General features: G+C 42.9%; 1 protein-coding gene across 3 annotated transcripts; it reads left to right on the top strand.

Annotated features, from left to right (window-relative positions):
• The first annotated feature begins 1,506 nt into the window (after positions 1-1,506).
• RIF1 (replication timing regulatory factor 1) lies at positions 1,507-25,722 on the top strand. 3 transcript variants are annotated; one of them, XM_069982694.1, is made up of 36 exons: positions 1,507-1,713; positions 4,345-4,458; positions 5,054-5,132; positions 5,560-5,656; positions 6,352-6,482; positions 6,709-6,800; positions 7,611-7,800; positions 8,088-8,180; positions 8,269-8,407; positions 8,594-8,745; positions 9,216-9,318; positions 9,674-9,847; positions 9,930-10,040; positions 10,131-10,193; positions 11,233-11,333; positions 11,417-11,503; positions 12,715-12,788; positions 13,091-13,271; positions 13,355-13,462; positions 13,549-13,695; positions 13,792-13,891; positions 14,340-14,616; positions 15,518-15,557; positions 15,644-15,846; positions 16,016-16,115; positions 16,394-16,525; positions 16,774-16,913; positions 18,028-18,117; positions 18,202-18,253; positions 18,700-21,684; positions 21,996-22,133; positions 22,528-22,605; positions 23,391-23,506; positions 23,626-23,779; positions 23,861-23,969; positions 24,139-25,722. In XM_069982694.1, exons 2-36 carry the CDS (start codon positions 4,352-4,354, stop codon positions 24,363-24,365), a joined length of 7,170 nt encoding a protein of 2,389 aa, XP_069838795.1. In that variant the 5' UTR covers positions 1,507-1,713; positions 4,345-4,351; the 3' UTR covers positions 24,366-25,722. The 3 variants fall into 3 exon arrangements, with proteins under 3 accessions (XP_069838795.1, XP_069838794.1, XP_069838796.1); XM_069982693.1 differs by having other exon boundaries at positions 1,507-1,703; XM_069982695.1 differs by having other exon boundaries at positions 1,507-1,703; positions 11,417-11,479.
• The last annotated feature ends 218 nt before the right edge of the window (positions 25,723-25,940 follow it).

The following is a 25,940-nucleotide window of genomic DNA, read 5'->3' on the forward strand; positions in this document are numbered from 1 at the left end:
TTACTTTCTGAATTTTATTTATATATATTTTTTTTTTAATCCAAGCGACGCTGCCCAATAATAAAAAAATAAATTAAAAAACACCCCCTTTTTCTAAATCAAAACATGTACACAAAAACAAATACAACAGCATTTCATATGGCTGCGTTTGAAATCGGCCGAACTATTTAGTGATAACATAAAAAAAGTGATTAAAAAAAAAAAGTCCAATAATGCTGATTTTTGGTCACATCACATTGCGGATAAAATGGAATAAAAAGTGATGATGACGTCCCACATGTCGTACCGACAAAAAAATGTGATCATAACGTCCCATCCTCGCACCTGTGGGACCGACAAAAACTATAGATCATGGTGCCAAAAAAAAAAAAAAAAAGAAGAAAAGTAAACATTTTTTAAAAGTAACGGTGCTTTCACACACACTGGATCTGCAGCGGATTTCACGCTGCAAATTCTCAGCGAAATCTGCTGCGGGTACAGTGTCAGTGCATCCCTATGAGAATACATACTCGCAGCGGGATTGACATCACGCTGTGTGTATGAAAGTTAACCCCCCGGTGGCCGGAGCATATATAACCTCCTTCCCGCTCCTGGCGTCCACTGATTGGCTGAGCAGGACGACCCGCTGAGCCAATCAGTGGACGCTAGGAACCCCCAAAGCAAGCCGGAGCGGGAAGTTGGTGATGTCAATCCCGCTGCGAGTATGTATGTATCCTCAGCGGATTTTGCTGCGAATCCGCAGCGGATACGGTTTGTGTGAAGGCACCCTAAAAGTGATAAGAAAATCAATATAAATGTGGTATGGTTATACAGAATACATCATGCTGGTAAATGACAGGCTATATTTTTTCAATTTCACCTCACAAATTGTCTTTTTCCGCTTCGCTGTACATTTTATGGTTGAATAGAACATGTACAATTCGTCCCGGAAAAAAAAAAAGCCCTCATATGCCTCTCTATATGGAAAATGAAGACTTCTGGCTTCTAGGAGGACAAAAAAGAGACAAAAAAACAAATGAACAATGTTCTTAAAGGGGGTTATCCAGGATTAGAAAAAGAACACAGCTAATTTCTTTCAGAAACAGCGCCACTCCTGTCCTCAGGTTCCGTCCGGTATTACAACTCAGTTCCATTCACTATAATGGAGTTGAGCCGCAACTGAGGACAGGGGTGGTACTGTTTCTGCAAGAAAGTGGACAATGTTTTTCTATGCCTGGACAATCACTTTAAGGGCATCTCTAAGATGATAGAATACTTGACCACATTGGCTTACATTTTCCCACTGTGAAAAAAGTGAACATTTAAAATAAATAAATAAATAAATTATAAAAGGGAAAAAAAGATTTATAGCTCAATAAAAGGACGAGTTTGTATACAATCTGATCGATGAGCTCTGCGCTCCGCTCTCCGCAGCGCTGTGGTGATCGATCTGCTCGGCACTCCATTCTCGCGGCTTGTCTCTCACGTCTGGTTTCCCTCATCGATTCGCTCGGCGCGTAGATTATTCATTTATGTCAATACCCATCGACTAGCTCGGCGCTCCATTACCCAGCCCGCTGCTTTCTATCCAATCTGGCGCCATTTTAGTCGGCGGGAGCTGGAGGGGGAGGCGTCAGCAGAGCGCGGGTAAATCAGGAGACAGCAGCAGCGGCGGATAGCGGAGCTCCGGGGGAAGCTGAGGCCTCCTTCCCGCCTGTGTGCATGTAAGGACGGGTGAGCCGAGCGGGACACGGGGTGGGGGGCTCCGGGGATGGACGTGGTGTCATGGACGGAGCTGTGACCCCCCCGGACATCATGTCACATACTGGTTACTGACGGAAAGAGGTTCTGCAGCAGCTCCAGAGCAGTGTATAGGTCATACAGAGCTCAGAGCTTAGTGGTCATGTATAATAAAGAGGTTATGCAGCAGCTGAGATGAGTGTCCACATGGTGTAAGCCATGACATGGGTTATGTGTGGAACTACAAGTCCCATCATGCCCTGTCACCTGTATATGAGACCATGTGACTAATTAGAGGGGAAGTCTATGTTAGAGAGAATAGGTATCATGAAGGGTCCTGTCTGTCACCTCAATGTGGAGGAGACTGACCACATCCCCCCACCTTCCTCCATGTTGGGGCCCTTAGAGGGATTACAGGAGAGGGGATCACTATCTGACGTCCAGGACCCCCAGCGATCAGGAGAACGGACGTCACTTGTCCCCTAAGTGAGGGGAGCAGCAGCACAGGTCCCATCACTGTCTATGGGACTGTAACACTACAACTCCCAGCATTGTCTGGCTATGCTAGGAGTCGTAGTGATGGCACAAGTAGCTGGTGTAGTCTATGCGAGTACACGCTGGCACGGACATCTCTTCCAGCTTCAGGGTGCCTATGGCTAGACCTGAACCACAGGCAGCATGAAACACGGACAGCATGAAACTCACTCTGAAACATTGAGGTGATTTAGAGAAGCAATAAATTCCATCCAGGAACGGAGTATGGCGTCCCCACTAATTGATAAACAAGACAGGAAGGAGACGGCGGAGACCACCATGTTGCTCCAAAGCCCATCCTGGGCGGTATTGTAACTATGATCCCTGAGTCGCGCGGCCACAACTGTCGCTGTGACACTGAAAATGGTGACATGTTCCCTTACTGGAAAGTTAAAGGGGTATGCCGGAGAAAGAAGATTTTTCTTTTTTTTATTAATTGGTGTCAGATTTGTAAATTTTATTAAAGTGACTGTACCACCAGGCCCAGGCAGAAGCACTGGAGGCGGCCGACCCACCTTTAGTGGGAAGAAACTCCAGCCCCTCCATGATGTGACTCCATTAGAATTAATGGAACCCTAACATAGAGGGGCGGGGGTTTCCTCCCACTGAGGGTGGGTCGGCCGCCTCCAGTGCTTCTGCCTGGGCCTGGTGGTACAGTCACTTTAAGTAATCTCATTCCTTACAGTATTTATCAGCTGCTGTATGTCCTGCAGGAAGTGCTGTATTCTTTCCAGTCTGACACAGTGCTCTCTGCTGCCACCTCTGTCCATGTCAGGAACTGTCCAGATCAGCAGCAAATCCCCATAGAAAACCTCTCCTGCTCTGGACAGTTCCTGACATGGACAGAGATGGCAGCAGAGAGCACTGTGTCAGACTGGAAAGAATACACCACTTCCTGCAGAAGATACAGCAGCTGATAAGTACTGGAAAACTTGAGATTTTTTTTAATAAACAAACATGTATAACCAGTTGATTTGAAACCATTTTTTTCCCTCCGGTGTACCCTTAAATCTATAAGTTGTATGTACCCAAAATTAATTGCACTGAAAATTACTACTAGAGATCAGCAGATCAATTCTGATTTGGCCCAAACTTCCTAAAACATTTTGCTAAAAATTCTTGGATCAGTTTATGCGGATTCCTCAAGGGGTTATCTAAGATAAGAACAAGATGGCTGCCGCCTTAAAAAAAATGGTCACCCCCCCCGTCCTCAGGTTGTTTGCGATATTATAACTATATGCTCCACGTTAATGGACGTATGCTGCAATACCACACACCCCCTGACGGAAAGAGTGGCGCTGTTTCTGGTAGGAGGCAGACAGGCTTTTCTAATCTTGGATAATCCACCCAGTGCCCTATAACGTAAGGGCAGGGACGCTTTATGCTTCACGGCTCAGTTTTGTGCTGAGCTGAGCGCCCGTCCTGGTGAATATGTGCGGCCACCCTGAAGTAAGTGGTGACTCTGCGTACGTGGGCCTGGCAGATCTGCTCTCACAAGTTATGTAGTGAACGTCTAAATGTTGGGACCCCCACTAGTCAGTAGAATGATGGTCCTGAGCTCCTGGGTGGTCCTTACTGCACAGCCCTGGTGAGGTGTGTGATTGTATCAGTGGTGGGCTGCAGTCACTGTCTATGGGTCAGCATGGTGTAAACTTGAGTGAAGAGGATCCCTGTTCTACTGATCAGTGATTAGACAAGTATTGTCTATCACAGAGGTAGCATAGCTTTGTTCTCCAGCTATTGCAAAACTACAACTCCCATCATGCCTGGACAGCCAAAGCTTTAGCTTTGGCTGTCCAGGCATGATGGGAGTTGTAGTTTTGCAACAGCTGGAGAGCCAAGGTTGTCTATACTGTCTCTTTTTATAGAGACCCCCTTTAATTCTAATGCTAATCAGTGCTATATGTATCTTCTATGAAAAGCTCAGCCGCTCCTTTAGCCTTTGTTTATATCTCGGCTTTGATGGCGACCACCATGAACGGGTCATACATTGGCCTCTGTCAGTGTTTCATCATTTTTGGCAGCTTAATTTCACATGGGACTTAATTTTTATTATTCCTCTAACTATTTTTGTTTTGTTTTTTAACACAGGAAAAAAATGGCTGCCGTTTTAGATGATTCACATTTGGTGCCTTTACTAGAAACTTTGGAGGACTCCTCTACCTCACACACAGAGAAGACAGATGCCTACCTCTCAATTGCCAAGTGAGTGACACAAGCGAGAAAATAAGACATGGCCGTACATCTACCTGCTACACAGCTGAGGTGTCAGACTCGTAGCCCTTCAGCTGGTGCAAAACTACAATTCGGCTGTCCATGCATGATGGGAATCGTAGTTTTGCAACAGCTGGATGCTGCGATTTGACATCTGTGCTATAAAGGGACTCAGCTTTTTCAGTATGAAGAATACATAGTATACATTTTAATCATTTTGTGAGCCCACACACCATTGACTGTTCCTGATTCATGTGGGTCCCTAACCTAAATGGTGTATAGCTGGCTGCAAGCACCAGTGCCCATAGGGGGAGCGACCCAGTGGTCTGGCGGCCCAAATGCTGCTAGTACAAGCCCCCTGGCTCGCCACACCCCATGTTTCAGGTACCAGAAGTTTATCTGAAGTCAAATAACTAGTTATAGTGGGATTGGTGCGGTTCCTAGTGCATACCACAGTGCGTATAGGTTATGGAGGGGAGGAGCAGCTATTGGGGTTTCTTGTGTGCGGATATTGCTCAATATGGGGTTCTGCTTAATAAGCATAAGATAACCTTTTTTATTTGTTTGTTTTCTCCTCTTGCTCTAGCCGTCTGAGTGGAGAGGATGGGAAAGCCTTCTCGGCCCTGGTTGGAAAACAATTCTCACGTCTTTATAAAGCTTTTACGGTATGAGCACTGACTTACCTGATATCAAGTAGGATGAGATACATAGGAATATAGATGCAGCAGCTCAAAAGCTGACACCACTTCACCAGCCATAATGGTTTGGCAGAGGAAAGAGACGCTCTCTTGGTCCTGCGATGGTCGGAGTTTTTCCCTGGGCTAAAGCACCACCGGCAGCTTTAGTCTATACCAGAGATGGGGAAACTTTGGCTCTTATCATGCCTGGAAAACCAAAGCTTTAGTTTTGACTATCCAGGCATGATGGCAATTGCAGTTTTGCAGCAGCTGGAGGGCGGCAGGTTCCCCATCCCTGGCTTAATAGGCCGACTGTCTTATTTAATACTGACATGAATAATAGACTCCAGTAGGGAAGTATTGCTGTATTAATAGATGCTGTAAGGGCATATAATCTGTTATATTTATCTTTCAGACACACATTGCTCACCAGCATTCTGATCTCAATAATGCCGCACTTCAGACACTGGGATTTTGTGTTTTTAACAATATGATAGCATCTGCCATATCAGGTAAGCTCATGTAACTGTGAGCATTCTCTCCCCCCTTTTTTGCACTTAATACATACATTGTAGGTAGACTTGTGTGTTACCAGTATATCTTGCTTTGGGTGGATTCCATTGGGGTGATTTTTAAACAGTTTTTTTTTACCTGGAGTAATGTACTGTAATAGAAGGAGGTACAGATCTTTCCATTCCAGCATGGTACTTCTGCCACTTCTATCCCTGTTGGAAACTGTAGAGCGCGATCACCATAGAGAGCTATCATGTAGTGAGCCAGAATCCTGCTCCACCCTGATGAGGGGAAACACCCTGAAACAGCTGTATGTGGATAGATACCTGGCCTTGTTTTTTTTTCCCTTGTCATAACATTGACTTATAGGGCCACTTAATATGGTGGTTTTGGTGATTTTTCCCTACAGCAGCCTTCCCTCGGCTGGGTCCTTCCCGGAGGGATATCTGGGTAGTCCTATGTTATGAGGCTCCACGGGCTCTTCTTTACCATATTGAATTAGAAAGAACTTTTCCTGGTTTTACAGAGGCTGACAAGTAGTAAAAATGTTAAATAACAATTTACAGATCTGTATAACTTTCTAGCACCAGTTGGCTTGAAACAGTACCCACAATAACCCAATAATTGTGCTGCCAGCTCCCCTATACTACCTGGTCATGTACGACTAAATATTCCTCATGTGTTTCCTTTATAGCATCTGAGGCGCAAGAATTGCTGTCTACACTAAACAGTATTGCTGTGAAAGCAGTCGATAAAAACTCATGCACTAGAGCACTTTGGGTGATTTCAAAACAAAGCTTCTCCCCTGAAGAAGTTGGGAAGGTGGTAAGTGGGGGTATTAATATGTTTGGTTTTTTTTTTCTTCCCTCTTAAGTATCACCTTATACTGCAGATGTCAAACTTGCGGTCCTTGAGCTGTTGCAAAACTACAATTCCTCTCATGTTTGGAAAGCTAGATATGATGGGATTTTTGTAATAGCCGGAGGGCTGCCACTTTGCCCTCCCTGCTTTATGCTGATGATGGTGTGATGTGCCCCTTCTTGTCTCCTAGGTACCCTCTATACTTTCTACATTAGAAAATGTACTTAATAAAGATGTGCAGTCAGTTGTCATTGCATATGAAGCACTGAATGTCATTATAAGGTGAGATCAATATGTTTTATACTATCAGAACCAGACTTGTTCCTTTCTATTGCCTGTATTGTGCAATTTTTACAAGTTTTTGTAATGTAAGTGTACCAAAGTCAAGTCTTTATCTGAACCTACAGATTTCAGTACAACTGATCGGCTAATGCACAGATTATAATCCCACGACCCTCCCGCTGTTGCAGAACTACAGTTCCCCTGCAGGCGTGATGGGAACTGTATTTTTCCAACAACTGGAGGCCTACAAGTGACACCCCTGATCTAATGTGTGGTGGCTTCTTGGCTCTTACCTGACAGCAGGTGGAGGGTGATAAACAAAGAACAAGGATTAGGCATTTGGGTTTCACCATGCTCCTGCACATAATGGAGATGACTACTTATTGTCCATGTTATTTAGGAAGATCTCTCTGAATCAACTGCACAGAACAATGTAAGTCATACATCATTCTGTTCAGCTTCTGTCACTGGTTTATGCTACCGTTAGAGAGGACACCATAAACCTGCAGACAGTCTCTTTAAGCTAGCTGTACACGTAACATAGCTGTTAGCTGCGGAGTGAGAACAGGGCCTGTTGCCGCCAATGGAAGAAACGGACAATAAAGCTGTTACATTACCATTGGATCCTGTTCAGATCAGGCCGCTACAGGAAATATGTGCACTGGAGCAATGCTATAGTTGTACTTGATAATGTAAGAAAACGTTTAATTTTGCCCTGGTTGTTTTTGCTCAACCTGATTCATCCACTTGCAAACACTTTGTGCACAGATCTCAGTCCTCTGTTCACATATAGTCTTCACTGTGTTTCAGGCTCTTAGAGCAGACCCCTACGCAGATGACTACAGAAGCTGTGCGATGGGCCAAGTTGGTCATTCCACTAGTCATTCACGCCGCACCGAAGGTTCGGATAAGAGCAGCAACAGTCTTAGAAATTGGAGTCCCGTTGTTGCTCCAGAAGCAGCCAGAAGTGTCAGCTGTTACAGAACAGCTCATGACCTCTGTAAGTAACCTAAATCCTGCTGTATACATACACCGACCTTAAAGCTGGCCATACACATTAAAGTTGGTCGAACCCAGTTTTAGGTGGCATTGGCTGACTGATGTGTGTAGAAACCTGTTGAAAGCTGTCAGTCAAATGATTGACAGACAGCTACATTGTGGGCAGCTTTAAATGGGAACGGTCACTAAAAATAACTTTTGACATGTCATCAGATATTGTCAGTGACAGGTATGCTTCACAAGTGGGTAGAGACTGTAACCTAATGACTTTCTTTTCTTTTTGCGCAGAAAATTATCACTGAGCTCCACAAACTCTTCTCATCTAAGAATGAGACGTATGTGCTGAAGCTGTGGCCCTTGTTTGTGAAACTGTTAGGGAAGGTAATGGCCGCTAACACTTTAGGGTCACTGTGGATGTGGAATTATTATTGACTTACAATAGTGCTTGGTTTCCCTTTTTGCATCTCAGACGTTGCATCGTAGCGGCAGCTTTATTAACTCTTTACTTCAACTTGAAGAACTTGGCTTTCGAAGCGGAACCCCAGCGGTGAAGAAAATTGCCTTTATTGCTTGGAAAAGCCTTATTGATAACTTTGCATTAAATCCAGGTAATCTAAGGGCTTGTAACTCCTCTTTCCTCCTCTGCACGGCTAAATATGTATGGAACAAAAGGCCATTCATAGCAATATTGAAAATGCTGGGCATCCACTGTGGGTTTTAGTCTTTGCATGTTCCTCTATCCATGTATAATGCTAATTGTTCTAATACCTTCTACACTTTCCATGTTTCCTCAGATATACTCTGCAGTTCCAAGCGACTAAAACTACTTATGCAGCCATTAAGTTCTATCCATGTTAGGACGGAGATTTTGGCTCTCACAAAAGTTGAAGTCTGGTGGTATCTGCTGAAGCGTCTGGGATCTCAGCTGCCTGTACACTTTGAACAGGTAACGATGCTTAAAGGTTCCCTGTCACTTGCAAAAAGTTTTAACATGTCCCAGAGATGCATCAAAAGTTTTGATCAGTTGGGGTCTGGGTGATCATTAGAATGAGCCTAAAAACATATGGCTGTGTTGTTTATTCCTTGGCTCACTGATTGATATACTTGTACTAAGAAAATATTGACTGTAAACTGGAAAAGGAAGTGCCTAAAATTGCCATCAGGGTCTTACAAACAATTACAAGTGACTAGAGATGAGTTGCAACTAGAGCATGCTCAAGTCCGATAGTTCGGCATTTGAAATCTAGTGGCTGAAGAACTTGGATGCAGCCCTAGGGAGTACAGGATATGACACATGGTTGTATCAGACTCCCTGGGGCTGCATTCAACTTCAGTCACTGGTATTCAAATGCCGAATGATTGGACCCTAGCATGCTCCACTTATATCTGCTAGTGACTACTTGCATCTATCTTCAGGTCTGTCTACCACTCATTCAGAGTGCTTTAAGTGTCGAATCCTCTCCAACACCGTTACGTGCCACCAACCAGAGTCTGATGGCATCAACACCTCTTCAAAAAGGTAATACAAGGATGGAGGCTTCATCTGTCATCATTCACATCTTAAATGATGAGTTGAATAGAAGAAAAAATAAAGCATGCTTCATTTGTCTCTGTTAAAGGAACTCCCACTCATCAGCTGTTCAGTGCCCCCACTACACAGTGAATAGGGCTAGAAACCTCTGTATTCGTTCACTTTTTAGTGGCTTTTGACCCCATTTACTGTGTAGTGCAACCGCTGAACATGGTGTGCCAGGTGTCGTCAACTTTGCAGCGTTTGAACAGATCATCTATCTGTTTTGCCCAGAAAACCCCTTTAAGGCAGTGTTTTACTCATTTTATGCAAGAACAGGACAGATGTGTTCTCTTTGCTTTAGGAAGCTTCCCCTTCGGCAGTCCAGCAACCCCCAAGATAAACTTGAACTCCAGCCTTTTGGCGACCGTTGCGTTTCCATCCGTTCACCTCTTAGGCATTGAGATGATGCTTCATTTCCTTCTGGGTCCAGAAGTGGAGACGTTTGCTGCTCAGCACAAGCTTGTCCTTAGTTTAGGTACGTGTCGATCTTTAGGTAGGTAATAGTTACTTAGGACTACTTTGTTACTTAACACCATCTTATTAAAACTATTCCGCAGAGCCACTCGAGCATCGCTTGATCAGCAGCCCGTCATTCTTCAGCAAACATGTGAGCACGCTGCTTGGTGCCGTACAGGATGGGTTCATCACCATAGGAAAGGATGCCTCAGGTAAGCTTTTCTTCAGCTCCCGTAATCCACCTGTTATCAGATACTTTGTATTTGGATGTATAAATAAGGGCGAGTTTTGTTCTTTTTCAGGTGCTGTCCTTCATGCTGTGTGGAAAGACATGATAGAATTTGTCAAGGCAGCAATGGAGACAGGTAATTAAAAAGGAAAAGGTTTAATGGGCACTGCCAAAAAACTTTTGACATGTCACAGAGAAATGTGAAAAGTTTTTTATAGGTCTGAGTGACTGATCATGAGAACGAGCTGGGAAAAGTCCATGGGCCATGTGCTCACTCACATCATGTGGCTCGGGAGAGGGTGTGCCGAGCACAGCTTGTTCTCCTGATTGGTTTGGGGTCTGAACAATTGGACCCCGACCTTTCAGAACTTTTGACACATGAAAAGTTTTTCAGTAGAGGTACTCTTTAAAGGGGTTGTCCGGCGATAAAAAATTATTCACAGAATAACACACATTACAAAGTTATACAACTTTGTAATGTATGTTATGTCTGTGAATGGCCCCCTTCCCCGTGTTTCCCCCCACCCACGCTAGACCCGGAAGTGTGGTGCATTATACTCACCGCATCTCGTGTCGTCCACGGTCTCCGATCCTCAGCAGTGACGTCTTCTTCGGGAGGCCGGCGGATCTTCCCGAGTGCCAGCCGCCCTCTGCAGCGTCATCCGAAGCTCAGCCGCGATTGGCTGAGCATAACTGTGCTCAGCCAATCGCGGCTGAGCAGCTGATGACGAGGCCGTGTCATCAGCCGCTCAGCCGCGATTGGCTGAGCACAGTTATGCTCAGCCAATCGCGGCTGAGCTTCGGATGACGCTGCAGAGGGCGGCTGGCACTCGGGAAGATCCGCCGGCCTCCCGAAGAAGACGTCACTGCTGAGGATCGGAGACCGTGGTCGGCACGTGACAGGTAATGTATAGCGCACCACACTTCCGGGTACACGGGTGGGGGTGGTGGGACACGGGGAAGGGGGCCATTCACAGACATAACATACATTACAAAGTTGTATAACTTTGTAATGTGTGTTATTCTGTGAATAATTTTTTATCGCCGGACAACCCCTTTAACTATTGATACTTATTAGTGTTCTGCTCTTTTATAGCCAAACTACATACAAGGGATTTGTGTTTTTTGCTGTCAGTAATGCGCTTTGATTCTAAGCTTTTACTTGTTGCCAACAGGAAACAAGAAAGAGCGTCAAGGCTCAGAAGTCCTGACATGTTTGCTGGAAGCATTGAAAAACATTATTATATCTGATGCTCTACAAGTGGAGAAGTGTCTGGTAAGTACAGAAATGAGCTGGTTGGATTCCTTTATTGTAATAGTCATAGTTTGTTATGAAATGCTTCTCCTTTTCCTTTCCAGTGTTTGCTGGAGTGCACCGTGAAGGGACTTCCTCAGAAAGTGCTGGCATCTGCAGCTTATCAGGTGGCAAATATGGATCTTCTTAATGTAAGAGATAGCATTAGGTGTTTGCCACTTCACTGCTTTTAGATCTACCTGTTGCACTAACATGTAAAGGACCACTAACTCTAACTCTTAAAGGGATATTCCACTCTGACATGTATTTTGCTTTCACTAATAAGTAAATTAGGTTCAAGAATAGAGCCATGTCCTGCCTACAATTTCTTCTGTCCTTTATACTTGGCACAACATTCGTCTTGTACATTTTTTAATCCAAGGGATTTTGGAGATAACGTAATTTTATACTTCTATAGAGACTGTAGATTTAGGTTCACTGTAGTCCCCTGTTTAAGCCTGACTGATAACTAGTGTTGAGTGAACTTGAGGAAACTGTCTGGTTTCAACAATTTACCTGAACGGTTGGCATTTGGCTCCCGATGGCTGGAGAAGTTGAATGCCACATAAGGAAGTTCTGGAAAATGAATTGTGCTGTATCCATATTTTCTTGGCAGCCCTAGGGTGTTAGCTAACTTATTTTTCAGCCACCAGGAGTTAAATGCTGAGTGTTTAGGTAAGTTGTTGAACCTGGACAGTTTCCTCAAGTCCGCTCAACACTAAATACACCATGCATGCTGAAAACCATTTAGGGAACATCTTGGTTCTTCTACACTTATAACACTACATGCAGTATGTGGGTAGTTTGTGTCCCTTCTACATAGCAGTAGTAAAGGCCAGATTGCAGGTTACAATTAAGCCCTATGTGACCTATGACCTAACGGTACACCATCATGTGTCTAAGGGGGTTAGGAGAGAGCTCAAAATTGACCGGCATTTAAATGGCGTTAAAATGCATAGCGGGAAGTCAATTAACACCTGTCATGTAATATGGTACTTTCCATGTAAGCATCTGGTCTCCCTTGTTTCATTTGGATGAATAAGTCTTCTATTTAAAGATCAGTCATGATACTTTACAGCTTTCTCTCCACTCTTCAGCACCCTTATCCCCTGGTGTGAGCTTTGTCTCTTCACATCGATCTTTGGAGAGAACACGGCATGTTATCATGGCAGTGATGATCTGTAGCGGAACAGAGAAATCCCAGGCTGTATCTTAGGCTTAGTGGTCTTTTATTACACAGTGGGCTTATTCGCTCCTGTGCAGTGCAGTTGCTGTGGCTCTTGTAATGAGTTTTCATAGTCTTAATTTGTGGAAATTGTAATACACTTGTCCCTCCTATCCTTACATTTTGTATTTATTTTAGGGAACTCCGGCCCTGTTTTTAATTCAGCTTCATTTTCACCCTGCACTTCTGGAACACGGTGTTACGGAGGAGAGGTAAGCTACAGCTGGCTTACATGCTAAACACCCTTAATGTGACCAGTGTTTGGCCATAACATTTTGGGTGCTGAACATGATTCACGTTAAGTATTTAGCTCACAGTAGAAGCTTGAAGGCATTCAGTGAATTTTACAATCCAGGGTATGCCATATAATGCTGCTGAATGTAGGTTATGGGTCTTGGCAGCCATTTGCACTTTAAGGACAAAAATGCTCTTTGTATGTGTTCAGTTACGGTATCTTTTTTTTAGATATATCTGACAGCAATACTTATTAGGTACAAACTCTTTGCTCTTACAGATTTTTTATGAACTATGAAACTCTGGTGGGTTACGTCTTCTCGGGTCCAACGTCTCCTTTGGCGTTTAGCGAGTCTGTGCTCCAGGAGTTGAACCAAGGAGCCAAGTTACTAGAGAATAAGGAGCTGCTTTGGCGGATGTGGAGCATTTTAATTAACCCTTTAACAGAGAGGATCAATCAGGCAAGTGTTTGTGTTCAGATCTACTTTACGCTCTTACATTTAGTTGATACCTTTTTGAGTATTCTTTTTTGTTTAAAACTTAGACAAATGAAGTGAACCAGGGAGATGCTTTAGAGCACAATTTCAGCGCTCTGCATAGTGCTTTGATGCTGCCCATAAATCACATCTTTCCAGTTGCAGAAATCCCTCAGGTATGAGAAGTCTCTTTATTCTTATTACCGACTTGTAGACAAGATGTTAAACAACGTTTGACTGTTGATCTCGTTCCTCTCGGCAGCCCACTATGAAGACTTTGATGCGTACATGGTCAGAACTTTATAAGACCTTTTCCCGCTGTGCCGCACTAGTCACAACCACTGATGAAAATCTCTGTTGTGAAGAACTTTGCTCCCGGATCCTGGCTGGACTTGCGGAGCAGGCTTTGGTGAGTAATACTTTATAACTTGTATAATGATGATTGAATTTCCCTTTTTTATCGTTGGCTTTAATAGTTACCGTGTGCATTTTCTTCTCATTTTAGGGTTTACCACTATTAGATCGACTTGTTCAAGTAATCACAGTAATTTTGGAGTGTGTCAACTTCTCTCCTTATAGTACAAAATTCCAGCCCAAAACAAAAGGTAACTTTTTTTTCACTTTTTCACACAAGTCCACTTTTTGAGCTTTTAATAAAATCTGCAATTAAAAATCTCGGAACCTAAATCTGTTGGCTGATTCCACATTGTGATTTTGAAGTGGTATTTTTAGTGCACATTTTCAGTACATGTGTGAACAAGCCCCAAGGCTGAAGCTGGTGGTTGAAAAAAAAGTAAGACTTTAGTGACAGTCTGTGGGAGTTAGAATAGTTTACATGTGAATGCAATTTTAATGGGAACATGTAATTATCTTGTAGCAAATAGGTCAACAGTTAAAAAAAAAAAAAAAAAAAAAAAAACTGCAAAGTAATGTGGTCTGTGAATATTATGTATGTGTGATTGCCAATTTGCAGCCTCTGGCTAGCGTCCAGTACCCCAGTGTTTTGGAGTCTGAAATAGTTACGAAATGTTTATCGACTGTCTTGTTTTTCAGCTCCTCACACACCAACAGATTGGGCTAAGAAGAAGAAAGCGCCGCTGGGAAACCTGCATTCTGTCTTGAAGCTGCTTGAAAAGCTAGTTGAGGGGTTTCACGCACTGTGCTCTGATCAGAGCCTTATAGAAGCCAGCAGCTCGGCTCTGACCACCATTGGTTCTTCAATCATAAGTTGCTTGTCTACCTGCATCAGTCACATAAATTTACCTTCAATCCTCAGAACAGTGTTTTCATCACTCACAAAGGCCATCTCCGTATTCTATGCTAAAACCAAGTGAGTAACAAGTTTTGGTTAGTCCATTTAGGACACATCTCTTAACCCCTTAGTGACCAAGCATATTTTTATTTTTGCACTTTTAGTATTTTCTTCCATGAGTTTAAAAGGCCACAGCGTTTTTATTTCTTCATCTACAGACCCATATGAGGTCTTATTTTTTTCCTCAATAGCAGCACTTCATAATGACATGTTATGTTTTGAAACCAGAAGAAAAATTGTGCTGTGAGGGCTTTTTATATAATTTTTCTAGCGTGTGATGTGACCATATTAAGTTTAATAGCAAAAGGGGGTGATTTAAACACATTTTGTAGTCTCTGTAGAGGACTTCTATGAGGATTGATTGTTCATAGGCATCAATGCAGTACATATATACTCCCTGATCCCTTATCTGGACGCTTGAGTGTTACAGGCTGCTGAAGGCTCAGCATGATGCACAGTCAGCCAATTTAAATGCTGCTGTCTGTTCTGACAGCAGCTTTTAAATGGGCATCACAGACATCATTCTGTGTCAGCAATTAGCAGCGGCCCCCTCTATAGCCTATTACGGCGCCATGACACACAAGGTACGTCTTGGTGCTTTAAGGGGTTGAGCATCTAGTCATCGTATTCATTTGAGCCTGTACCGCAAACTATTTCTTATGCTCCATGTAATACAAGATTTTCCCTGCCACATGAATCTTGATCTATCTTTTTTTTTTTTTTTTTTTTTGGGTACGCTTGTATTAATTGTTGAAGCATTTTCAGTCTGAACTTTTGTGATGGTAAATCCTCACAGAAGCCACAGCGACCTTACAGTATGGTGGCGATTCTTTCTTGGTGTTTTGTTTTTGTTCTGTTTTTGTTTTTTTTTAGCAATCTTATTCTGCTCTGGAAGTAACAGTGTTTTTTTCTGCTACAGGTCTGAATCGCCAAAAGTTTACAGCGGCCTCAACAGTAAGGTGAGAAATAATTGATGTATGGTTCTGTGGTTGGGGCTTGCGGTTGACCCTGTAAAATACCCTCAGTTCACCTTTTGTCTCCTCAGCTGGATAAACTTCTTGGTGATATCCTTGCGTGTCTTGGTTCCCGCTATACCGGCTCCTATGACAATGAACTCCTTGAAGTACTTTCGCCACTCCTCTGTGCCACATTCCTTCACAAAAATAAATCTTTCAGGAATCAAGTGACGCAGTTCTGGAATGGGTCATTTGCCAAGGCCGCTGTGCTGGTTTATCCAGAGGAGTTGAAGTACGATATTCACAGTTATCATTTGTGTAAAGTTGTGCGTGTGTATGTTGGTTGGAAATAATTGGAAAACAGAGCTGTGTAGAGTGTGGGGCTGCATGGTTATATACAGCTCATGATGGATATGGAGTATGTAGATCAGGTTTCTCTAACTTGTTCTCTCTTTGAGCAGACCCGTTTTAAGCCAAGTTAAGAAGAAAACGCCAATTCTGTTGCCCGGCTTCACCTACTCAAATCCAGTGGAAGAATCAAGCGGTGGTTATTCTGATAATGTAAGTTTAGCATAGGGGATAATCTGATCACTGGGGGTCCAACCAACAGGACCTGCATGATCCTGGGAACTTGATCACCCGAATGGAGAGAGCCTGCGCAGCTACTGTGGCCTGTGCTCTGTTCATTCTCTCTCTATGGGGCCACTGGACTTAGAAGTCAGGTGTTCAGCTGCTCCATAGGTAATGATAGGAGCATTGAGTGCTCTATTCATTGCAGGGCAACTTATTGGAGCACCCCCTTACTTTGTTTTTAATATGTATTTTGGCTTCCAATGTAGCTGGACAGCTTAGAGTTGGCAACAAAAATTAGTGGAATAGAAGTGAAGTCTGCAGGAAAAAGAGAATCCCTTCTAGCCAAAGCTGAAGAGGTTAAAGATAAAGGAACTCCAACTAAAGCAGCACAAGCGAGGGTAAGAGATGCCGCCTTGTTTTGGTTTCATTTTGACAAGTCTTTGCATGACTTTATGGGAATTGTAGTTACAACAGCTGGAGGGCTACAGTTTGACACCCCTGGTCAGCTTATTAAAAGTTTCACTAATAGTTAAGTGTGAACTGGATGTGTGTCTATAGATAAAGTTGATGGCTCAATGTATCCGCAAGGGTTGTGGGATTTTATGTTGTAATCTTAATGACAAAGATGTATTTTGCTTCCTTTTAGTTGAAGCTGGATTTTAATTCTCCAAACACAAAGAAGAAACTTTTAGAAGAGGAACAATCTGTCGACTTTGTATTTATCCCTCCTGAAACAAAAGAGCGGGTTCTCACAGAACATCAGAAAGAAGTTCTCCGCACAAAAAGGTTTGTAACATGTTGGTATCCTTCCAGTTAGAGATGAGAGAATTTTACAGTAATAACAAAGCATATAATTTCTTTATCTTGGTCTGCTTATCAGCCTGCTGTCTTCTAGTGCCACTTCTCCCCGGGTTCCAAGAAAAGATGGATCCAGTCCTGGGAAACTTCTCCCATTTTTCCAGGGCTACTGGATCCAGCTTTTCCCAGTTAGAAGCCACCCGGCTGATGAGCGGATTGCAAAAATGATAAAGCTCTTTGCTTTATCACTGTAAATTTACTCATCTCTTCTTACATTGACCAGCTGGTTTGAAAGTTCATTGTGACCTTGTAGTAGGCCATAAAATCAGTTCAATAAAGTTTGAAAAAAATTATGGCTGGCTGGAAATATGTTTGCCCTGTTTCCTGATGCTTTTTTTTCCCCAAAAAAACTCTTTAAAGGACAACTCCCACAAAAAATTTTTTTAGCTTATTTAACACACATTACAAAGTTATATAACTTTGTAATTTGGTTAAATACCCGGTCTGGCCCCCTTCCCCCACTTTCGGACCCCCGACCCCCCCGCCCGGAAGTTAAAGAATATATACATTACCTATTACGATCGTCACGGTCTTCTTCTCCCGGGCGGCATCTGGTGACGACGACGTCAGAGCCGGGGGGCGGTCCGGGTCTTCTTCCTCCTCGGCGTCTTCATAGAGAGTGAATGGGACGGAAAAGGCTGCTGGTGCACATGCGCACCAGCAGCCTTTTCATTGGCTGGAGCGCATCACATGGCTTCCAGCTTGCTCAGCCCTGATTGGCTGAGGTTGCTGGAAGCCATGTGATGCGCTCCAGCCAATGAAAAGGCTGCCGGTGCGCAAGCGCACTGGCAGCCTTTTCCATCCCCAGGACCCGGAAGACAGACATCGCTGGGCGGCGGTGACGGTGAGGCGGACGGCGGGCGAATGGAGTGGCGATCGTCACCGGAGGGATGGTGAGTATGGTGTCTGTGTGTGTCTGTGGTTTTTTTTTTTGGGGGGGGTCCCGCGGGAGTTGTCCTTTAATTTCTCCCCCCCCCCCCCCAAAAGTCTTTTTATAGTTGAGTCTAATGAACATGAATATTTAAACTTTTCTCTGTTCTAGGGTGGACATACCGACAATGTACAACAATCTGGATGCATCTCAGGACACAACTATGTTTACACAGTATACACAGAGCCAGGAAAACTCGCTGTGAGTGCTCTTATATTATGTTTGTTATGCATTACCTTGTATGTCTAGTAAGTCTCTCTAAATTTGTATTTCTCTCCACATTAGAGACAAAGTGGAAGTTTTAGATAATCCGAAAGAAGCTGCTCCTGAAGCAATGGTAGGTCTTCAGATGCCTCAAGGGGCATCTAACATTGCGTATAATACTGCACTATATATAATTTGTTGTATTATATTATTAAATATGTGTGTATGTAATATATACACTGTTAAGTTTCCCTTGTGACGTAGAGCCATGTCTAAATACCTATATCATTTTTGCCTACATGTTTTATGTATATGATCAAAAATAAGCATTTCAGACACTTGTATATCCACTGAATATTTAATTGAATATCTAATGGGTGAAAATCCCAGAGGTGGCACCTGTAGCTATCTGTACAACACGCTCCCCTTTGACCTTATCTGCATTGGTTCTAGAGGCTAGCTTGCAGATAGGTGGAACCCACATTTATCATTCAGTAGTCATCTTGTGATGTTTGTTGCTATACCTTTTTACTAGAGTGTTTAGAGTTATTTTGTTTAATTTTTACTTTGTATCTGCAGGTAAAAACTGAGCAAACTGAGACATCTGAAGCTGCATCTAAAGAGAAAACTCCGACTAAAGTTACAGATGTCGAAATGTTGGATGACAATGCAAAGGATGGCAAAACTGTGAATGATTCGTCAGTGTTTAACACATCCAATGAGTGTCAAAATACAACAAATGATGATCCAAATACATCAAACATAAGCAACGGTTCTTCAGACATGGTTTTAGGTACTCCTCCCCCACCTGTGAGCAGGAGGCAATCCTTTATTACTCTAGAAAAATTTGAAAGTCCAGGTTCATTTAGCCCCTTGGCAGACAAAAAGTTTAAGTCAAAAGAAGTTATTTTGGTTCCAGATAGTCAAGAAGCTGTGGAGACAACGGAAAAAGGCAAGAAAAATTCAGAGAAGAATAAAGAAAAAACTTCTCAAACTCCAGCAGCAAAACAAAACAAGAATGACGTTTCAAAGTCTGTAACTAAAAGGGAAACAAGATCGTCACAAGCCTCCGACCTCTCTGACAGTAAGATTTCCATATTCGGAGATGATAAAGAGAAGTCTAACAAGGAGTCGGCCAATGTTAGTGATAAAATGGAAGACAGTGACATTGTACCAGATACTCAACCTTCACAGCTGGCTGAGGAACCTGAGAAAGGAAAGACTGTAGCAGAAAGTAATATGGAAACCAAGGAAAACACTCCGCCAGACACTGACGTTAAAGCCCATAATAAGGGCAATGTTCTGAAACCTCTTACAAACCAGATTACCTTAAGACGTTCATCTCGGAGGCAGTCGGAAATATTAGATGCTGTTAAAAACGAGAATGACTCTGAAAAGAAAACCCAAACGAAAGAGGTGTCAAAAAAGACTACACCTGCGCGAGAGACTGCCAAAAAGCAGCAGAGTGAAACACTGCCGAAAAGTGAGAGTGAAGATGACCGGAATAAAGATGAAACTAAAGATGAACTTCCAGACTCTAATTCTAGCAAGGACAGTCAGGATAAAACAGTTCGGTCCCGTTACCAGACAAGACGATCCCTGCAAGCCGTGGTTCCTGCTGTTGACCATTCAGAGTCTGATAATTCGGAAGCTCTGGAAGGCTCTGTCAAGAAGAGGCGAAGGGGACGACCAAGAAGCACTGATAAACATGAAAAGCGTGAAAGCTCTCTGGAATCGCAACCTGAGGTGAAAGTTTCTTTGAAACGCCCAGAAGATTCCCCCAGTAACGAAAAAGTTGATAAATCTAACTTGGTCATACATGATAAAACGTATACCATAGTCTCAAAACATTCCCCCAGTAGCGAAAAAGTGGATAATTCTCACTTGGCGATAGATGATAAAACATATAACGTAGTCTCAAAAGATTCCCCCAGTATTGGAAAAGTGGATAATTTGCACTCTGTAATAGATGATAAAACGTATACCATAGTGTCGGATAATTCTACGTTGCTATCAAAGGGAGAGCCGGATGGGCATAGCCAACTGGAGAGAACAGAGAGCAATAAAACCTACGACATTGCTAAAAATGCTACCGAGGTTAGCAGTACCATGGGCAGTCTTATGACTGAACCCACCATTGGAGACTTCTCGACTGCCGTCTCTGATGTTTTTCAAAGTGACAGCTCGTCCCCTGATTGTCCCCATAAAAGGAGTAGGAGAATAAGAAGGTCCAAGAGTTGTGATTGTTGCTGTGAGTCCACGACTAAAGATGGGAAATCTGAGCATAAGAGCCACAAGAAGCACATGTTGCCCTCGATACAGCTGAATGATACTGTGTTCTCTGGGCCACGGGCTGTCAGCACTCCACTAGGGAATGGGCAAATGTTCTTTAAGACTGTCAGCGAGATCCAAACTGATACAGAATCAGAACAAGAGCAGACTATTGCCCCTTTAAGTGACAGTAACAATGAAACCCGTGACATAACACAAGTTTTTATTTCGGCCACAACACCTAAAGCTACTGAGGCATCTTCTGAAATTACTGCTGAAGAAACGGTTGTGGCTGGAAGTCCAAAGGAAGCAAAGTCAAAGTCTGTGGTTTTGGAAAACATGGATGGTGATGAAGGAATGGAGGTTGAAGTCCATTGTGAGACAACTTCCAAAACCTTTGATATGAAGGTGAATGATGGATGCCTAGTGGATGAGAAGCCTGAGGAGGAGATGGAAAATGCTCAGAATGTAATAGTAGATGAGGAGGATGGTAAAGAAGTAAACGACATTGGAGCTGAAGCTGTCTTAAATGGCGATGATGAAATTAAGGAAGCAAACGTTTCTGAAGACAAGGCTAAAATTGCGGACAAGGCTGATGAAGACAAAATAGTTCAAGCAGAGATCAGTTTTGTAAATGGGGAAGAAAATAAGGATTTACATGAAATAAATGTTGAAACAGTTTCTGAAGAGTGTGCTCAAACTATTGCTGAAGAGCATTCTGAAGCTATTGATGAAGAGCACACTAAAACCATTGCTGAAGAGCACACTGGAGCTATTGATGAAGAGCACGCTGGAGCTATTGATGAAGAGCACACTGAAACCATTGCAGAAGAGCACACTGAAACCATTGATGAAGAGCACACTGAAACCATTGATGAAGAGCATGCTCAGACAGTCGCTGAAACAGTCTCCGAAGAGCACGCTCGGACAGTTTCTGAGGTGTATGATCAGATCATCTCCAAAGACGAGAACAATGCTGGTGCTGCTCAGTCTGAGGTGGTGGTCCTGGATGTTATTTCTGATGGTGAGAAGGCTGCTGTGAGTCTTTCTTCTGCTACAGAGCAAAGTGAAGCATCAAAAACTGATGAGATAATGGTATTCGAGGATCTCGGTGAAGGACGTGCCAACATAGATTCTCCACCAAAAGTTAAAGGGTTGACTTTTATGGCTGTAGCGAACGACAGCCCAAGTGGAAGCCACTGTTGGTCTCCATCAGCGTCTCCTTCTACAAGTATTTTAAAGAAAGGGTTGAAGAGACCACAGGAAATAGAATCGCCCTCTCCAGTCAATAAGGTAAATGGCTTCAATCTTTGGTTGTCATTACAAGTTATTGGGGTGGTACACTGTGAACTCTTCCTGTCCTTATGACCTTGATAGAGCTCTCGTTGTTTAGATATAGGGAAGAGGAACCAAGAGTGGTCAGGTGGGGAGAAGCTGCAAAGTACTTCTTTTAAGGTCAAGTTCTCCCATCCACTTGACCTCTTGACATGTCACAGGTGCAGATCAGAACATCCATTTTGGTGACTGAAAAGCAGAAAACTGATGCTCATTGGCTCTATCATAGTGATTGCAGTTTTGTGACTCTCGTGTTTGTTTTCTTGCAGATACGGAGAGTATCCTTCGCTGATCCAATATATCAAGAAGGGCTGGCGGATGATATCGACCGCCGAAGCCCTGTCATTAGGAATAATTCTTCTCCATCTTCAAGAAGCTTAAAAATGTTAACTAGCAATCAGCAAAAGGTAAGCATTGCCTCCATTTCCGCACTCAAAAGGTTTATAAGACAAATTTTCCTGAAGATGCTGGAACATTTATGAAGACCGCCAGTCTCGCATAAGGCCCCATCCCCAATTTCCCTGCCGGATTCACTAAGAGGCGCAAGGCTGAACTTGACCCAGGGAAGCAGAGTTTTGGCCTTGATGTTATAGGGGGGCCGTGAGCGGTGGGGGTTCTTTTCCGTTTGAGTTTTGCATACTTTAATAACTGATCTGTATGTCACAGCAGTCATGTAATGCATTGTCACTTTTGATACCAAAGGTGTTTTTTTTGTTTTGTTTTCTGATGTGAATAATAAGTTTTTGTTTAAAAAAACAATGGCATGAAGTCATTTAATAAAAGATCTATTTTACTGTATAGATTAACACCACTCCAACCAAAGGATTTGTGTCTCCTGGAGCCCGAGCACTTGGATTTAAAAGCTCAAAGAAAAGTTTGGTAAGTGGTCAATCTGTGACCCTCCTTTTTTTTTTTTTTCCTCTCAATTAAGGCTGATGTGACATCTTAATATTTTAGGGTCTGAGTGTTTAGACCAGAACAGATCAGGAGAAAGAGCTGGGAGAAGTCTCCAAGTTGCTATTCACTCCTCTATGCACTCTGTGTCTGTGAGCTGGACGGCTCTATAGACTGACTTTATGCTGCCATCCAGGCGACGTGACACAGAGCTGGGAGAATACGCGCTTAGCATGGATGCCTTCCCACTCTGGTCAGTTTGAACACTCAGGCCCCAAAGCAAAAGTTTTTTTCTAATGACTGGTAGGCTTTTTTTTTTTTTTTAAGGAACTAATCCCACTGAAGCTATAAATGTATTGCAATATGGACCCCCCACACTGTTTTCAGCTATATACATAATCACTATGAGCATTGCCTATATGGCTCAAAAATGTACTTTGTAAGTCACACCTATGTAGGCATGGGGGGGGCGTCCTCAGCTGCTAACCAGTTACGGCTGGCGAACATCTTTGGCAGTCACACCTCACCGGGACCTTCAGTGCTCTGTGATGCTACTGGTTCCTATATGCCGACTAGTTTGCAGCTCAGCTGAGGAGCGCCCCCATGCCTACATAGGTAGGATTTACAAAGTACGCTTTGGGCCGTATAAGCACCGCTTATAGCCATTACTTGTTGGGGGCCACATAGCAATGTATTTATAGCTGCAGGGGGGATTTTCGAGGGATTGCTTCCCATTAAATACATTTTAATAACATATGGTTACATTATAGATTTCAGAAATGACTAAAGAATCCATGCCTTCTCCAAAAGAAAGCGTCTACCCGGCCCTGATGAACTGCACCACTCCTATAGATGTCATATTACCCCAGATTACTTCCAATATGTGGTAAGATGCTGCTGAATATTAATAATTGAAGTGTCCCCCTGATAATCCATTTATATCTTAGGATAAAGCAGTCATTACAAACTTTTTGCTTCGGAGTCTAAATCATCTTTGTTCTGTAGGGCAAGAGGACTAGGTCAACTAATCCGTGCGAAAAATATCAAAACCATCGGTGATCTCAGCACCATGACCCCCAGTGAAATAAAAACTCTGCCCATCCGTTCTCCAAAGATTTCTACAGTGAAGAAAGCTCTGAGGGTCTACCATGAGCAGCAGGTAAGGGTTAACCCAGGACGTGCATATAACGTATGAATAGTTGTGTCTAGAGACAGACTAAGCTTGTATTTATTCTGATAGACAAAGTCTAAGGGTTACGATGAATTTGCTGTTCTCGATGAAGCCGAGAAACCACTTAATGGTGTCGATGAGAAACCGGTTTCCGCGGATGAAGAGAAGATTGAGACAGGTAATGTGACTTCTGTTGTATTATGTATTGGGGTCCTGAAGATTGTTGTGCTTCTCCTGCTGCTGGGGATGTTTTCCTTTTATTTTATTTATTTATTTTTTTATTTTTCAGGGGTCATTCAGTTGTTGTTGTATTCTTACATTTCTTTTTGTGTTTTCCCTACTCCTAGATTTACCTGAAGCATCGGCTACACCATCTGCTATAGAAGAGTCATCCACTCCCGATCTGCTGACCCAGATCAATGCACTTTCCCTGCTGTTAACTCCAGAGGAGCTCTGCAAATATTCCGGAAGCCAGCTATTCGAGATGCAGGAAAAACTTGGCATGCTCTCCAATTGTGTCCTCCGCCATCTCCAGTCCCGGTGGAGGTCTCCCCCGCACGATGGTTCTGTCTAAGTCTCCTATGCTTTCTGGCTTTGAAGTCTTTCATGTTACGGGACTCTTTTTATTCCTATTTCTGGAGATACTTTTTATGAGACGGAGTAGATCTTCTTCTTTTTATGAACCCATCATGTGCGGTCCCTTCACCTTGTCTAGATTTATTGCTGCTAAAAACATAGTGCTTTACTTACCTTTTTAATGAATGGTCTGTCTTGTATTGTACCAGCCATATATATGTGTCGCCACAGCTTGGTAGTATTTGCTTGGACCAAAATGACTGCCACCTCTATATAACTGCGAGATGAAATATTTTGATACTTGAACAGTGTTTTTTGTTGTTTTTTTTTTTTTAAAGAAAATTTTTACACTCTATACAAAACCTTTAAAATTACCATATTTTTGTCAGGTCTATATGGTCGGATGAACTTCTAAATTTATATGATTTTGTTCTATAAACTGTATGAGTTCTATAAACCTTGTGTGGTCTTAAAGGGGTTGTCGAGGATCACAAAAAACATGGCTGCTTCTGTCCTAAAACTGCACCATACCTGTCCAGTATTTTAGGTAGACTCCAATTCAAATGCAGCACACAACCTGTGGACAGGTGTGGCGCTGTTTTTGGAGGAAAACCACCATATTTTTTACAACTCCCAATCTTCACTGTTTCCCCATAAGGTAGGCAGGGCAGAGGTTATAGAATAGTTTCCTTCTGCACCCTATAAAGTACAGGGCTCCTAGGGATCATATGAATAGCACTTATGAGCTATGTGATATCAGGTACTGCAGCTTCAGCGAATAGGAGATCATATTTTATCATCTCTAGTCCATGTGAAGATAGAGAGTACCTAGGTCACCAGGTCAGCTTCTGCAACTAGTTCTCATTGATTGTAGAAGTTGAAATGTTGTGATTATAGTTCATATATATTATTGAGACTTTGATATTTGATTCACCAGAGCAATATTAATGCACATAGGCTTTGACGTTTATAAGAGAGGGGGGGCAATAAAGTCTGACAAAGCTTTAGCGCCTATTCCCACAGGCAGCTGGGTAATGCTGACATCACTTGTTTCTCCCCTTTATGTATTTTGTAGCACAGTTTTAGCACCTCAGGTCCTTTCATGTCATTGTCTCATCTCCCTTCCCTCCTGACCAGAAGCTTCCCCCCTCTTTAGTCCTCCTAGATCTCTATGATTGTATATTCTGTATATAGTTTTGGCTGCAGACAGATCCTCTGGTCTTTGATGTTATCCACGTTGTACATATAATTTAAATTGGTTCCTCCAGGCTTCTTAATGTCCTTTGCTGCATATGTTCCCTTTTTAGGATTTGAATGTAAAATTATTGAATTATTAAAGTACTTTTTCATGTTTACAGCAATTGTTTTGTTTTATTGGTGGAAGTGCTAGAGATATGATTTGGGGGGGCGGCTGCCGTATACTCTTGATTTTTAGGTGGGAAGCTGCAGATTTCCTCAATGCTTTATGTTCCCTGAATAATTTAGTGTATCCGGGGGCTCACACGGGTCAGACTTCCACTGCACAGAAGGTAGTAGCACATCTTAATGATATCATTACTAGAGATAAGCGAAT

This window comes from Dendropsophus ebraccatus, chromosome 9 (assembly GCF_027789765.1).
Source record: "Dendropsophus ebraccatus isolate aDenEbr1 chromosome 9, aDenEbr1.pat, whole genome shotgun sequence".
Lineage (NCBI taxonomy): Eukaryota > Metazoa > Chordata > Amphibia > Anura > Hylidae > Dendropsophus > Dendropsophus ebraccatus.

Bases quoted from the DNA above. Each gene is read 5' to 3' on its own strand.
- RIF1 (XM_069982693.1), top strand. The intron at 18,118-18,201 runs GTGAGTGCTCTT...TCTCCACATTAG, and splicing joins CAGAGCCAGGAAAACTCGCT to AGACAAAGTGGAAGTTTTAG. The intron at 23,780-23,860 runs GTAAGGGTTAAC...TTATTCTGATAG, and splicing joins GGGTCTACCATGAGCAGCAG to ACAAAGTCTAAGGGTTACGA.